Source organism: Pteropus alecto, unplaced genomic scaffold (genome assembly GCF_000325575.1).
Source record: "Pteropus alecto unplaced genomic scaffold, ASM32557v1 scaffold156, whole genome shotgun sequence".
In the NCBI taxonomy this organism is placed as follows: domain Eukaryota; kingdom Metazoa; phylum Chordata; class Mammalia; order Chiroptera; family Pteropodidae; genus Pteropus; species Pteropus alecto.
This window is the reverse complement of record NW_006437746.1, coordinates 5,368,846-5,384,610: the sequence shown is the minus strand read 5'-3', so window position 1 is coordinate 5,384,610 and position 15,765 is coordinate 5,368,846. Positions and strand designations below refer to the sequence as shown.

General features: G+C 49.4%; 1 protein-coding gene across 11 annotated transcripts in view; it reads right to left on the bottom strand.

Annotated features, from left to right (window-relative positions):
- DHX30 (DExH-box helicase 30) overlaps positions 1-15,765 on the bottom strand; it is a 28,586-nt gene extending 12,821 nt beyond the window's left edge. For 2 of the 11 annotated variants that reach the window (XM_025048906.1, XM_025048914.1), the window contains exons 1-2: positions 2,206-2,444; positions 245-375 (exon numbers count right to left, since the gene is read on the bottom strand). In XM_025048906.1, coding sequence (XP_024904674.1) covers positions 245-375; positions 2,206-2,413 — 339 coding nt within the window. In that variant the 5' untranslated portion in view covers positions 2,414-2,444. Of the gene's footprint in view, positions 1-244; positions 376-2,205; positions 2,445-6,389; positions 6,419-7,536; positions 7,633-12,080; positions 12,136-13,020; positions 13,128-13,805; positions 13,988-15,714 lie in introns of those variants that run through there. The other 9 variants (XM_025048907.1, XM_025048908.1, XM_025048909.1 and 6 more) reach the window with 9 other exon arrangements.

Below are 15,765 nucleotides of genomic sequence, written 5' to 3'. Positions count from 1 at the left end.
CCCCCGCAGTACCAGTCACCGGCGGGGGCCGTGACACAAGATGAGAACTCCTCACCTCACCTGCCCTGCATTCTCTTGCCCTAAACCAGGCTTTTCTTCAAACCTAGCTTTGCTCTGAGGCTCTCTGCTGACCGTTTTCCATTCAGAAATGGCCTCCTTGACAAAGAAATCTGAGGCAGGAAAGGACAGCCAATCTCCTTCCTGAGAGCAGGACTGACATGTCCCCCGCCACCAGCAGAGTTACCTTTTTCTTCGGTCCATTCGTGTGCACGTAGACCAGTTTGTCTTTTGCATGTGAGATGCCAAGGGCTCTTCCAATCACACTGTTGAGAAGGTTTTTGGGCTGTGGGAACTCTTTTAATAGGTCCCTAGAAGCTAAGAAAATAAGAACAAAAGAATTACAGTTGTTTTCTTCTTCGAAAAGTCCATGGGGTGTGTGCCTCAGAGAAATCCTGGGCCTCATACTGAGGATGTTGGCTCGTGACCCTAAACCACCCGGGACCATCTTAGAAAAGGAGGGAGGATGGCTTCGGGGTCTACAAAGGAAACGTGGGGTTAGACCCACTTGCGTGACCATCTCCTGAAGGAGCGTCCCAGTGACCTACACAGCCGAGCGGGTAACCAGCCAGCATCCTCTTCCCGCCCCAAGCTCCCGACTTAACACATCTGCTACAGAAGCCTAACGGGCAATAAACCCTCTATTCTGATGTCTGGAGGAAAGCACAAAACAAAACAAAAATCCACCAGACACACAAACTGGAGATCAAAGACACTGCGAGACCCTTCCTAAAATAAAAGACACACAAAAGGGAGGATTGGCTCCAGAATCTGAATACCAGGCCCCAGCTCTTAGCTCTACTTCAGCACTCTGCAAAAGGCCTCCCTAGAGTTAGATTATGTGTAGGGACACTGATTAGCTGAGACACAAGTGTGAACTATTCCTTCCCCAAGTTCTCTGGAGTCAAGTTGTGGCGTGTGGCGGGAGGCATCAGACACGAGAGGTACCTCACTGTTTTTACTTGGACCAATCAATCCCGGAGCACAAACGAGTGAGTTATCTACCTAAAGGCAGCTTGTGCCAGACACAGGGCTTAGCGAGACCACAAAGAAGCTGCTGGGAGAGGCTAAAAACAGAAGTAAAGGCCCCAGAGCACCACAGTAGCCCTTCAAGAAACGCATGGTCCGAGACCTGTGGAGGAGATGAGAAGCCTTTCATTCTCCGGCCAGTCTCTAGCATTATCTTCAACTTGAAACCAGCTCCAAAAAGGAACCTCGTAGAGGGTACAGACACACCCATGTGCACCTGCACAAATCAATCATAAATCACCTGGGGAGCTTTTCCACAGCCCTGGACAGACACCGCAATCCCTACAGTGCACTTGAAAATAGTGGTGATGTTGGGGAAAGCTCTGTACTTTGAAAAGACTCCTCCAGGAGTTCTAATGTAACCCTGCTGCCTGGGCTGAGGCTGCTTCCTCAGGGCAGACCCCTGTGCCACTGACCAAGGCGGATTCCGTCTGGCTCTGGCTCCCTCTAAATGATAACTTTTTAAGCAACTAAGAACCAAGCAGTCAAGAAAGAACTACCTAAGTAGGTTCATGAGGGTTTGATCCCACAGAGAACCTAACTTTAAGCAGCCACTAGACCTACAGGTATAAAGAGACGTGTGCGGGTACCCCCTCCAGCTCTACAGGACACGCAGAGGCCAGCTCTCTAGCCACCCCTGACGGGCAGGGATGCTCACCAGTTTCATTCCTTGCACTCTTCAGGAGGGACAGCGCTGGGGTCCCATCAGGGCAATCATTTTGTCTCTATCTGAGATCCTGAAGTCCCAAGATGTATTTTGGGGTGTTTCCCGCACTGGTGAGGATGTGCTTAGCCTCGATGCTCTAACCACTGACCACATATCATTGAAGGAGTTAGACGGTTTACATTTCTCTCACTCTCTCGAGGTCCTGCACCTCTCACCTGTTCTTGCCAGGTGCAGGGTCTCCAGTCCTAGAACCTCCACGCTCGGGGTCCATTTGGGCCTGTGCCACACTGAGCTTTAGAAGAGCAGGGTTGTGGCTCGCTAGGGATGGCGGTCCCGGCCACCATCGGAGAGTGGGCTAGCCCGCCAGGCCCGACCCCGGCCCGCGCCCCTAACTCTGCCATTCCCAGGAGTCAAAGGCGTCACCGCCCGGCCGCCCTCGCCACTGCCCTCACCGTTCACCATGCTTCCGTCGCCTTCCTCAGGCCTGCAGGGGGCCCCCCCTGCCTCGGCCTCGGCGGCCTCCTTGGTGCGCTCAGGGCGGGCGCAGCCTGATGAGAAGCCGCGCGAGCGTCCCTGTCGCCCGGCGGCACGGGGACCGGGCGGCCGCAGACGCGGAGAGACGCCGGCGGCCAGCGCCATGAACCTCCTGGCGGCCGCCATCGCGCTCCCGCCGGCCCCCGCGGGCCCAGAGCCGGGGACAGCGCAGAAAGGCGGCTCGCGCGCCCCCTGCTGGACGGGCGGACCCAGGAGAAGGGGAGCTGAGCCAAGACAGCCCCAGCAGCCAGGTTCTCGCCTAACACAGCCCAGGGCCTCCAGCACCCCAGGCTGCAGTCCATCCCCGGGCTCGGACCCTGCGGAAATCACTCTCAGTAAATGTAAACCCACAGACTCGTTATCTGAATCTGTGGCAGGAAGAGGAAATGAGATTTGGGGGGTAAGTACTGCAGGCCTAGTTCAATATACATGCAAGGAAACCAGATGTTCCCTCCAGGTCCTACCCATTGCTGCTAAATACCTCTCGGGTGCCCTGGCAAATTGGCTTGCACTCCAAGGCCACCCAGAAGATAACTGCTAAACTGGGGCACCTCATCTCATTGAATGGTTTACAAAGTAAAGCTGGTGAAGAATCTGGAGCCAGGACAGGGAAGAGCTCTTGAACATAAATAGACCAGATTTACTGCCTGGCACTGGAGTCAGGGGTGAAAGATACCCTGCTTGGACACTGTGCCCAAGAACTGAGCTGGTCCAGCAGTGAGAGTCTGAGGCTGCTGTTCTGTCCTTGTTTGAAAGCCAGATGGGGTTCTGTTTTCCAAACTGCTATGCCTGGGTTCTAGCCAGGCTCATTCCTCTTCTGCCTGTTACGGTGCTGAGGAGTAGGGCTTTGGGTCAGCTGGAAATCAGACTGAATCCGCATGCTGGAGTAGTAAAATGACAGCAAGGGGCAAGGGGGCCTTGGTCTGTCACTTTGAAGGAGGCCTTGGTCAGAGGCTGGCAGTGCAGTTGAGTAAGCTGGGAGGTTTCGTGTGTTTTTTCATTCTAGATGACACTGATGATCCCCTGGAGAGCTTATTAAAGCATTACTAGGAACCACTTCTAGAGTTTCTGATTCGTTATGTCTGGAGCGAGACTCAAGAACCTGCATTTTTAACAAGTTCCCAAAGTTAACACTGTGAGAACCACTGGCTTATGGCAACAACATAGGATCTGAGTGCTAATACTTAGGCTTAGTCCCAGCTCTACCACTTACCAGCTGTGACCCTTGGGCAATGTCGTCAATTGGGAAAATTAGGACAAACAGGCTCTATTCATCTGGCATGGCTATGGTTAAGATAAAACAAGAATGTTCGGGAGGCAGCTCTGCAGTGCTCTGTGACAGAAGACCCTACCCTGAGGTCTGAGACAACAGGGCCAGATCCCTTAGAGACAGACCAAGGCAGGATGTGGCAGCTTCAGCTCCACTCCTCCATTCTCTCCTTAGTGGGTTTTTATCCGGAAAGGAGCAAAATGAAAGACAGCCTTGGCAGCACTGATGTGACCTCACGGGGGACACCCATCTGTATCAAAGCCCCCTGCCCAGATCATCCACATTGGGATGGCAAGACCCTTGGGGCAGAACGCGATTCTCCAACTAGCCAAAAGCTGAGGCATCCACCCAGCTTCAGGAGTAGTTTTCAAGGGTTAGCAGCCCAAATTCCTTCAAAAGAATCCAGAAGCTTACCAAGTTTGCTAGTGGAGTCAAGGACTGAGGCCAAGTTTTAAAAACTGTGGTGTCTGAAAGCTGGAGACAACACCTGGACAAAAAGAGCCAGGGCCCGGGCCCGGCACAGTGCTTCAGGAAGCCCTAGTTTGGCACTCTGCTGTGACAGCCACGGAGTCAGGCTAAGGTGGAAATGCAATGGTTTCATGGATCTGCTCCCAAAGGGGCCAAAGGGGAGGGACTGGCCATGAGTCACTTGCTCAAGCTGGGTTACAGGTACATAGGGGTTCATTATACTATTTTCTCCATTTTAGAAAACATACTTCAAACACGTGTTTGAAACTTTAGGTTAAAAAAAAGCATCAGGTGATGCTGACCAAATAGTTGATTCTCAGGGAGCTCCCTGTCCCCTTTTCCTATTTCATTTACTTCATCTGGGCTCTAACAGCTGGTGTCACCTTGAGCAAATATTTCACCTCTCCGAACTTCACTGCCACTTATAAATTGAGGACAATTCTTAGACCAGCTCTTGGAACCCTTCCAGTACTGTGATCCTCCTCCCCTTGGTCTAGAGCAGGGGTTGCCAAACTATAGCCTGTGGACCAAATCTGCCCACTGCCCGTTTTTATAAATAACGTTTTTTGGAATAAAGTATTATGTATTTGTTTTTTGGAATTTAAGTATTATGTATTACGGCTTTCATGCGACAATGGCAGAGTTAAGTTGCTGCAAGAGAAACCATATGGCCCACAGAGCCTAGAATATTTACTCTCTGACCCTTAAAGAAAGTTTGCCAACTCCTGCTTTAGAGGACCTTGAAGAAAGAAGGGCTCAGGTGTACCCCCCTTCCTTTCCACCAACATTAAGCCTTCTCCACTCTCTTCTTGGGGGAGAGAGTGTTGATTCCTTTGCCTGTGAAAAAGAAGGAAAGTTCTGAGAAAAGGAAGGGTTCCCAGCTCAGAGATCTCTCCATTCACTTCGGGGTGGAACACATCATCTGGTACTAACTGTGCTAAACATTGACATCTAGCTGCAGGAATTAAGGTGTAAAGGATCTGCTGAATACGTAGGAGGATGTTTTAGGGTCTTAAACTTTGGAGGCCCCAGGAAAAGGCAATGGGAGGGAGCCCGAGACAGTCCCGACTTTGGGTAGACCAGAGAATTTCCAGAGGGGAAGCGAGAGGGACCCCTGACACCTGGAGAAACCAGGGTCTCAGCCAACATTTGCCAACTTACTCAACCATAGTTAGATATTTTTAAGGATGGTCAAAATGGCAAGAAATGGTCCACCTGGTTGGCAACAGGAAAGGGGAGCTACAGGGCCAGGTGGCCACCCTGATCCCCCTACCTGTCCTCATGGCTTTCCTGTTCACATACGTAAGCCACAAGGTCCCTTGAGGTAAACCACCGAGAGGAGGGGACATCTGCCTGAGAGAATGGACAGGAAAGATCAGTCCTGTGGCCCCCTTGGATCCTGCCAGGTGTTGGTGCACGTTGCTTTCCAGAGCTCTGTCTCAGATCTGGGTAGGTGGGAAGATTCACAGGGGAGGCTTAGAGGCGAGTTTCTTAGTTTATTCATCCTTTACCTTGGAAAGAAGCCTTGGACAGAGGATGGCAGTAGAGTTGGAGAAGAGGAGGAGACTAGGAAAGAAGGTGATAGTTTTTTCCAATTCCAAACCTGACTGTGACAGGTACTGTCACCTATTCAAGTGGCCACGATTTTCTGAGTGTTGTTTTCCTATTTGAATACCTGAGAGACTGTCTGCCATATACTTCCTTCCTAAGAGCAGAGGCACCACCGAAGCCTCTAGGGCAGGGGTCTCTAACTCCTGGGCCACAGACCAGTACTGGTCCGTGGCCTGTTAGGAACTGGGCTGGACAGCAGGTGAGCAGCAGATGAGCGAGCGAAGCTTCATCTGTGTTTGCAGCCGCTCCCCAGCACTAGCATCACCGCCTCAGCTCCACCTCAGGTCATCAGGCATTAGATTTTCATAGGAACACCAGTCCCTGGTGCCGAAAAGGTTGGGGACTGCTGTTCTAGGGAATCAGAAAACATGGCAGAAAGGTCCTACGATCATGTGGACGAAGAGATCTGTTGCTTCTGTTATGATGAAAAGAGACAAGGACGCTTCTAGCTGAGCGGGGGAGCAGGGAGGGAGGAAGATAGGGCAGAGAGAGGGAAAGGCAAAGATGCATACACCCACGGATGCCTCTGGGGGTGTAGCTGTGAGGAGACAGACTCAGCGTCTGTGCCCCTCTGGGAAGACAGAGTGGGGCCTGTTGGGCCTCCCCACCAGGAGCAGTGGCCCCTCCCAAGGGCGGCCCCCTTCTCCTCTCATGTGCTCAAGGAGGCACTGCCTACCCGTGCTGCCTGGTTAATCCCAACTAACCATCTTTAAGCTTAGCCAAAGCACGTCTGACACTCTCAGAGCCACTCACCTGCCATGTTGGAAATGTTAACGTTCAGCCTTTTCGAGTTACAGGGCATTTTAAGAAAGAAAAAAAAAAGGGCAATCAACTCTTGTTTTGGCAATGGCAAGGGGTGGCATTTCTTTAACACCTAAGTCAAATGGTCAGAGGGACCGGAAGTACTTATTTCTATCCTGCTGGCCATAGTCACGACCACTGCAGCAGGAGAGCGGTGCACGTGCAAACCGCAGGGGACATGGCGGCTGCGTGAGCTGCAGCAGCCGAGGTGCTCTGTGCCCCCCGCACCCTTCCTGAACATTTGACCTTCAAAGCACTTTACAGACAGAGCTTAAAGGGGATATGTTGTCTCCACATGAGGCAAAGACCCTATGACCTAAAATAGTGTCCTTCCGCTAGGCAGCTGGGGGAGGGGTGTGAACAGGCAGCCAGCAGGGCAGAGAAAGGCAGCTGTCAGGACAAGAAAGAGGCCATCAGAATCACTGGTTTGGGCAGACCTGGGAGAGATCTCCATCTGAGGGAGGACAGGAGACGCTCAGGGGCAGAGAGGCTTCCCTGGGTCCTATGGCTGGGCCTGTCCCTGGGTATCAGTGGGACCCGAGGTGTACTATCACCTGTCTGAAGGCTGACATCCTTCCCGATCACAAGGAGAGCCTACCTTGCCAAACAGACTGAGAGGCAGATTTTAATGTCAGTAAAGTGCTTTGAGGTGCTGGGAGGAGGCAGGGAAGTGATTTGCCAGGCATCCCCGAAGCCTCCCAGATGGAAGGCACTGGGCCGAGAAAGGGCTCACTGCTCGGGCCCCGGGACGAGCGCCCTACACCTTCTAAGCCTCCTGGGCCAGGGGCTGCCTGGAGACCCAAACCCCACAGACTGTCTGCGTTGGGGCTGAACACCCAGACTGAGCCCGGCCTTCATTCCTGGTTACACGAGGAGGCCCAGGGAGACCAGAGGGTCTAAGCCACGTGGCTAAGGATCATGAAATGACCCAGGCCCTTCCCAACGACCTCACCTTGAGGGCTCCACCTGCTCTGCTAACCCCATTCCTCCTCATTTGCCTTCCAGAGGCCCATGGGCCTGGCGCCCGGGCTCCCGCTGCTGCCCACCTCCCCACAGACCCTAGGCCAAGCTGGTGCTGGAGGCCAGGCTCCTCCCTTACCTCGAGAGATGGTCCCTCCAGGGGCAGGGTTGACACACATGGGTGGAAGGCGGGGTGGGGGAAGTTTGCACTGACGCTGCCTGTGCTGGGCCCGATCTGGGGAAAGAGAGAGGGTATCAGGGCGGTGTGTTCTCACCCCTTAGGTACAGACCCCTGGGCAAACTCGTCCCGGAGCACCTGTGAGCGGCTCTGCGCAGCAGGGTTGCTGGCCAACATGTGCAGCCAGTCACGGATTCTGAGGAAGTGTCACCGATGCCAAACAGAAAGAAGGCGGTTGTTTTATGTCGACATGATACATGAGTGCCCTGTCGAGTTCCCTCCTTAGCTCTCAAAGAAGTCTTCCTACTGTCCTTTGGCCACCCTCTATGAGTTTAACCCACCCCATGTGCTTCTCTATAGTCTTGAGCTGTGCAAATAAGATAGGACAACAGTTGAAAACTGAAAAGCCATAATGCCACGTAAATCCCCTGGGATCTACCCCTTATGTCTTCCACGTATGGTAGCTATCCCTGTATCTGCTCTGGGTTCCCCAGATAGCCACTTCAGCCACGAGATCTCAAATTATTCTTTCTCTCTAAGAACTGGGCAAGAGACTTGGGGTCCTCCCCAGGAGCCAAGACCTGCTCCACACTCAGCAGCCTGCTCCCTTTCCTAAAGTTAATGATTTGCCATTCCAAGTATCTCTATTCAAATAGAGACTAAATACTACTCATCAGTAACGTATATGGTACATTTTAAGAAGTCTCAAAATTTCGATATACATAAGCTAAAATTAAGACACTCACTGAACCTTCTATGGGTAAGAAAGGTTTAAGGTCTTCGAAACCACACAAATGGTGAGAACGTCAGAGACTCACTGGTCTGGGGAAAAGGTGCATGAGCTCTCTGCTCTCTTTGGCCCACTGGTTTTGGGGTCATAAATGAGGCGGGAGAGGAACAGGGACACACACACTCGAGAAGCAGCCTGCTCTGCTACAACTGATGCCCATTTTTATCCTGCAAATTAGCTCATGTCCAATTGGTAAATAGGGGAATGACAGCAGGAAAACAAGAAGCCCTGGTTCAAGTGTACTTTTTCCAAGGCAAGGGATCCGAAAAAGCAGGAGAACTATAATTTTCAGCATGAAAAGAAAAAACCCTTTCAGCTATATTTATAAAAAAACTAAAACGGAGTGCCTGTAGAGAATCAAGGTGGTAGACACAGGGGTTCATGATACAATTTCCTCAATATTTCAGAATTTTTGAAAATTTTAATAAAATGTTGGGGGAAATGAGCGAACTCTTGGGCTCGGGCCCTCCTCTCCCACACTCCCTAACGGAAGCCGCACTGGCTCAGAGCTGCACTTCCACCTGCGCTGCCACAGCCACTGCCAGCTCTGTTCTCGTCAGCATGCTCTGGACGCGTTCGGCATCGCACTGAGCTGCCTGCTTCGGTGGTCCAAAGCATCTCCCCAGGCACCGATGATTGCTTCTGTCGTACTCTGTTCATAAAGTTGCAGTGGTAATCGCCTCGATTCTATTTTTCCCATAAGCCTCTTATAATGTTATAGGTGTGTGATTTTGCAGAAAACACATATAGTGTTATAGCAGAAATGCCTGTAGGGTCTTCTGGAATAAAGTGCCTACGATCAAGGTTTAACTTGGAACTAATTCCATTGAAAGTAAGGTTGGAAATGGCCAGCTCAACCTCCCTGTTCCTGGTTGAGGAGGGTCCTCATTCATATCCAGGGATGCTGGATTTAAAAAAGAATAAATGATTTGATGATTATCGATGATCTCATCATCAAGCGTTCTCGGTAGTTGGGGCAAAGTTGTTCAAATCCCACAGCAACATCACTGATCCTTCTTCTGACCGTGGAGCTGAACAAACCGCTGTTGATCCAGTGTTTTTCAGTTGTATGCTGCCTGTAAAAGACTCAGCTTGCTCTCTTTGGCCTGATTCTGATGGCATTACAGCTGAGAGACGAGAAACCTATGTTAAGATGCTGGCAAAGGAAGTAACAGGTCATTTACCAGGCATATAAGTATTCTGGTTGGGAGCTGTTGGCAGCTCAGTTGAATTACATAATAGAAAAGATGGTTGCCATAGGGAATTGCTTTGGCCGTCACCATCAGAATCAATAAATGGTCCATCTCACTGAGACCGTGAGCCCCTGAGCACCTACAAGGAGGCATCTCTGAAACATAGTTGTCTCCACCCTAGTGTCCCATATGCAGCAGGCGCTCAATCATGCAGCCACACAGCAAACTGCATGCCGAGGCCAGGCTGTCACTCTCCAGCAAAACATCAGCTCCGGTCTGTACCCCAAATAAAGCGAACTACTCGAATGTATCAAGGACCTGCCAACCCAAGACTAGGGGCTGGGGACAGACCAGAGCCAAGTGCTTTTCTACATCATCTCTACTCTTCGCTCTACCCCTAATGACAGGCACTGGGAAACAGGATTGGGTGAGTTCACACCTTGCTAGTGTTAGTGGGGACCAGATTCAAAACCCAGCCAGTATGACTCAGAAGCCACATTACGTTTCCTCTCAAGACTCATGACACCCTAGGGAGTTCGTAATCTCATCGTGAAGAACAAAGAAACATGTAAAAACTCCATGAGAGATACAGAACAATCCCACAGAACAATAAAAGTGTCACAAGGCCACCCATGACCAATTACCAAGGTCATGGTGCAAATCACAAGTGACATCAGCATTCCGAGGACAGGAAAGGGCATTCAGCCTTATAGTCAGGAAACCGTGAAAAGACAGTTTCTCCTGAAGGAAAATATTCAAGGCGGTGACTTCCTGGTTAGTGGTTTTCCCTCAGACCCCCAAGCATAAAATGGTTGTTGGTAAGAATATGACACTTACCTATGTGGAAAGCAAGGCCGCAAACAAGACTGTATTAGTCCTGAAGCTACTTAATTACTAACACGGCTTGTGAGTTTACCAGGTGCCGGGGCCTGTTCTAAGCTCCTTACGTGCATTAGCCCATCGGATCCTTGGAACGACCCTTGGAGACAGGTACTACGATCTGGCCCACTTACACCACGGGAAATGGAGACACAGAGAGGCACATGCTCAGCCATCCCCAGCCAGGGCCAACCTGCCATGAGAACTGGGTGTTTGCCTCCCACTGAACTTGAGTGCTAATGAGGTCACCCTGATGGGAAACTTTTCGAGCAAATCAATCCCCAGCCTAGAAAGTAAAATCACAAAAGCCATAAAGGAATTTTGCTCCAAACTCTCTCGCCTAGTATCATCTCCCTATCACAGGAAAAAGGAGGCTCATGATTTCATTGGGCCTCCATTTCTTTACAAAATCAGTGCTGTTATGTCAGAGAAGCTCTCACCATGAGGAACCTGTTTCCATCCAATTTCTACAATGTGGACAACAAAGCCCACTGATTGGCAGGTAAACACAAAGCAATTAAGCATACTTAATTTTCAGCTCAAGATGTGCTGTCCATACTAAGTTCAATGTTTTCTTTGTCAGACACAGTTATCCCACAAAACCAGGATAATAGAGATTAATTTCTTCATGCAATAGGAACACAGATGGAGAGGCTGAAGACAAACAAGGAGGCAGGAATAGGCTGCAGTGAGCCCTGGGACAGCCAGCCCTCGTTCCGGCCCCATTCAGTGGGTTACACAGGGTACCAGTCAGCCAGGCCTGTAGGAACATAACTTGGAGAAGAGACACCACTGCAGTTATGGAAGGCCTTTCATTCTGATTGATTTGTAAAATGTGCTCAGACAGGAGCCTCACAGTCAGCTCTAATACAAATGACGGGCCTTTTATTCTTTATTTCCTTAAAGGAGAAAAATCAGGGGTCTGTCTAAGACATACAAAGCCCTCCAAGATCTGGTCCCTGAAGTCCTCACCAGCTACATCACTTCCTGTAAGCAGCTCTTGGATGCTACCCTACAGCCCTGCCACTGTGGCTCAGTTCTGCACTGCTTGTGCAACCCTCTTGCCCCATCTGCTGGAGGGTACTGATTTAAAGACTTGCCACAGCTTCTATGCCCAGTAATAAAACAATGACTCAATTCAGTTCCACCAGCATTTACTGAGGCCTACCATGTGCAAAATGCTATTCCAGGTACCATGGATGATAAGAGCATGATAGGTCCTGGCTGCAGGGAGCTTCCAATCTAGTGGTACAGTATTTAATTCGGAGTAGACTAAGCATCAGAAACTACAGATATGGTGCTGGGGAAAGTCAGAGAGAAGTGAGATTGCATTTGGTTGACAGAATCAAAAAAGGTTCATGGAGGAAATGGTATAAAACATTGGCCTAGCAAAATTGGAAGGATTTCAACAAGCAGTGACTGCATGGGAGAGGGCATTCCATGGGGAGGGTGGCAAATGTACACCAAGCCCTGGGCGGGGGGGCGGCACAGGTTATGAATGCCATGCAAGAGGAAAGCTAAGGAAGAACTCTGGAAAGTCATCCAAAGGAGGGGTCCAAGGACAACACACCGGTGAGGGGTTTTCACAGATGCCCATCACAGGGAGGAAAAGCACGAGGTCGCAAGCATGGTGACATTCTTACCTTTTCTGAATGAGTCCAGGCTGAACATTTCTGGCCAGGAGGGAAAGCTGGAATCCTAAAGAGAAGGATGGCCGAGAAGCAATGGTTAATATGCCGGGTCCAGGAACCCACAGAGAAGACTTCAATAACACAGAGAACACTGTCCAGGAGACGAGAAAAATGAAGCTCATCGCTAATGAGCCCCAACTGTTGCTCCCAATCTCAAGGATGGAAGGGCCACCTCCACTCTAGAGTAATTACATATCTTTGCTTCTTTCTAACTGAGAGCTCTCTTCTCTGGCCTAAACTCCCTGAACCCTGCTAAACAGAAGGCGATGTGTTTCATCGTGAGAGACGTAGATTTCCACCTCATCGGAATATTTGCAGTTTTCTTGGGACTTCTAGGAAGAAATGAAATTCTACATGGACCCCTTTTCTCAGGTGGCATCAGGAAAAGGGGACTGATGACTGCCTTAAGGACCAACTGGTTTACTGGGCTTTCACAAAACCTAGTAAAGCACCTAGTAATGGGACGTTGACTACACTATCAAACAGTAACAATAGTGATTCAAGATAAAAAACTTTTTATGGCAGAATCTCTATGAAATAACAAATATTAAGTTCAACTGTTGGCCAAAAATTTAGGTGCATTTTGCTCATCAGTACATTCAACTAAGGAATCTACCTAGAGACTTAAAAAAACACAAATAAGTAACACCTCTGGTTTAACCATTTTATTTTAAAAAACAAACTCAGACTTATAGATGTTTTTAGTAATGCAGTACTCCGGGGTTGGTGCAATAACATTATGTGGCCTCATTTTAAAAACATCTACACAGTGCTTTAGTAAATCAGGATAATGTACAACTTTCCTAGGAGTTTTATGGGGCCTACACTCCTGCTCCTGACAGCTATTCCCTCTCAGACTCAATCGTGGGACAGTGGGGGGTGGAGGGCTGACCTGGGGCCGAATCTTTCAGGTCCATAGCAGGTCTGCCCTGATGGCCTCCTCTCCCCCAGGGATGCCGGAAATTTCAGCCGATAGGATATGGTAGCTCAGAGAGAAAACTTCAATACAATATCAACAATGATTCAATTTACTTTAAGAAATTACATTCTATAGACTCCTTCTATCTAAAAAAAAAAAGTTGTAATTTGAGATTCTAATTTTAAAGAAAATCTGAATATTATAAAATCTAAAACACCTAAGTGATTATTTATGAAACAATATTTTCTTGCTAAGAAATTAGAATTTGCTTGTAAATAGACCCTTGGTTTTGCTTTTAAAGTCTCCAATCCTCTCTATGCCAACACTATCTTATATAACATATCATATAATACCTCCTTTTCTTGTATCAGACTTAAAAATATAGTATGATATTCAAGGTAGGATCTTTTAGAGACATTTTCCAGAGTTCTAGAACATTTCATAGAGATCCAAAAGAAAGATGCCTTCTTTGTAATACAGTATTATGTTGGAAACCTCCACAGTACAAAGTTTTTCTAAAATAATTTAGAGACAAGTAAAATAATATTATATCAAGATTTCTTGCATAATGAAACACCATTTAATTCCAGGTAAAGTCACTATGAGATGATTCAAGGCCAGAGAGCTTCCATAATGGCTAATTAAAATGATACCCTTCTTCCAAGACAGTCACAAATGAATTTAATAGCATGCCTTTTGCTTTGCAGTGTGGCTGAGCGATCCACCACTGCTTTGTGTGCATGGCTAAATCAACTTACCTTACAAGAGCAGTGAAAGTCTCAGATTTTGTAGGCTTTTGAACTGGAGCTGAATTCTCTCCTTACTATTCCTCATCACGAGGCTGGGCCTCCTCCTGGGAAGGACAATGCTGGGTCACTAAAGAGATGGCCCCCGCAGGAAAAGAAAGTGGTTCCGGATCATTGAAATTCATTTACTAACTCTGACAACAAGGACAAGTTTTGTTAGTGGCATGAAACACACACACTAGACACACTGGCCTCCCTTCAGGACCTGCCGTGACCCACGCTACACCCATCAAAGTGTGAGCTGCCCGACCTCAGCATCTGTAAGATACCAAGAAAAAGATCTCACAGTAGACGTGCTTTTAGTTCTGAAAGTATTTTCTCCAAGCCCGGAGCACAACTTGCTGCAGTTCTGACTTCTACTCCCATCCTGACTATAATATGAACCTATTTAAGGTAGATAAAGCAGCTCTTCCAGGTTGGGAAAAGAACTCGATGTTGAATACCATTTTTAGTTTACTGAAAACTTCCAGAGACCTTATCTCACTTAACCTATGCAACCACCCAGTGAGGTAGGAATTCTTTCCCGGAGAAGGTTACACAATTTGCCCAAGATCCTGTAGCTGCCTCAGGCAGGATGGAAATCTATAGTTCGGGACTGGGCTCCAAAGCTTTCCTAGTTTATACTACACTACTCTCCTAATTTCCATGATATCATGCTGTTGCCTAGATGTCCCATGGGTCAGTCTTTGAAATAATACTTAACAGTGACAGCTTCGAAAGTGAAAGGCCCAAGAAGTGCCCAACTGATAAACTTTGGACCACAGCCACATAAGTTAAAACACATGGAGAGTAAAAATCTTTTAGAGGTAAAGGGATACCCTACACAGGTTTTTAAATGCAGCAAAGGATGTATCTCTTGCTCCTTAAACAGCTACACAGAGCACTATCCTAAATACAAAAAAAAGCAAAAAACAACAAAAAAAAACTATACCAGGAAGAGTCTTTCCTCCTGGAAACTGCAAAACTCCAAGATTTAAGTGTAAATTATAAGATGTGGTCAGCATCCACAATGACAGTGGGATCATTCCCTTCTAAGAATCTGCATCAGACTGGCCAGTAAGTTGCAACCAAAAACAGGTTGCCATCTGCGGTCCACCTGCTACAGTGTATGGCAAAACCCTGTGGACTGGGGGTGCAAAGTGGGACAACCTGTGCCTTGCAAAATCACAATTAAGAAGACCAACGTTGCTACAAGAGTACTAGCTAGACAGCATGATGTCGCCATACTCTTAACTTGGGGGTTCTGAGGACCCCTGGGACTCCAGTTCACTGCAAACAAAGAACCCAACGTGCTTTAGATCCTCTCCTGCGAAATGGGACAAGGCACCACCAGCAAACAAAGAACACCTCACCCCTTGGCCTCCCCCAGTGACAAGGTCGGTGCAAAAGGGGGCCAACCAGGGGGGCCAGAATGCACCAAGCCTTCCTTTGGACGAACAGTGCAGGCCGCATGGGGGGCAGACAAAGGTCCCAGGGAACTCCGGGGGCTCTCTGCAGGCCCTGCCTCGGGAAATGGAGCATCCCCTGAGGCGGAGGCGTCGTTGCGCCAATGAAGAGGCCTCTCCCGCGGCCCCCGCGGAGCCCCTGGCTACCAAGCCGGCCCCAGCGGACCTGACTGGCTCCCGCCCCCGCCCCGGCTCCATGGCAACGGCAGGCCGAGGCCTGGCTGCCCACGATCGGCCCGGCCGGCTTCCCGGGCAGGCCTAGGATGCCCGGCCTGCTCCTCGGGCCCGCCCGCTTCTCCGCCCCACTCTCCGCCGAGCCGACGGTCGGACCCGGGTCCCTCCTCGCGCTGACCACCCCCGGCCGCGGCAAGCTCCTCAAGGGGGCACGAAAGGAGAGAATAAAAAGCCCAATTCACCTGTTGTTACAGATGTGAAACAAGCCTCGGTGCACCGCGCATGAGCCGCGG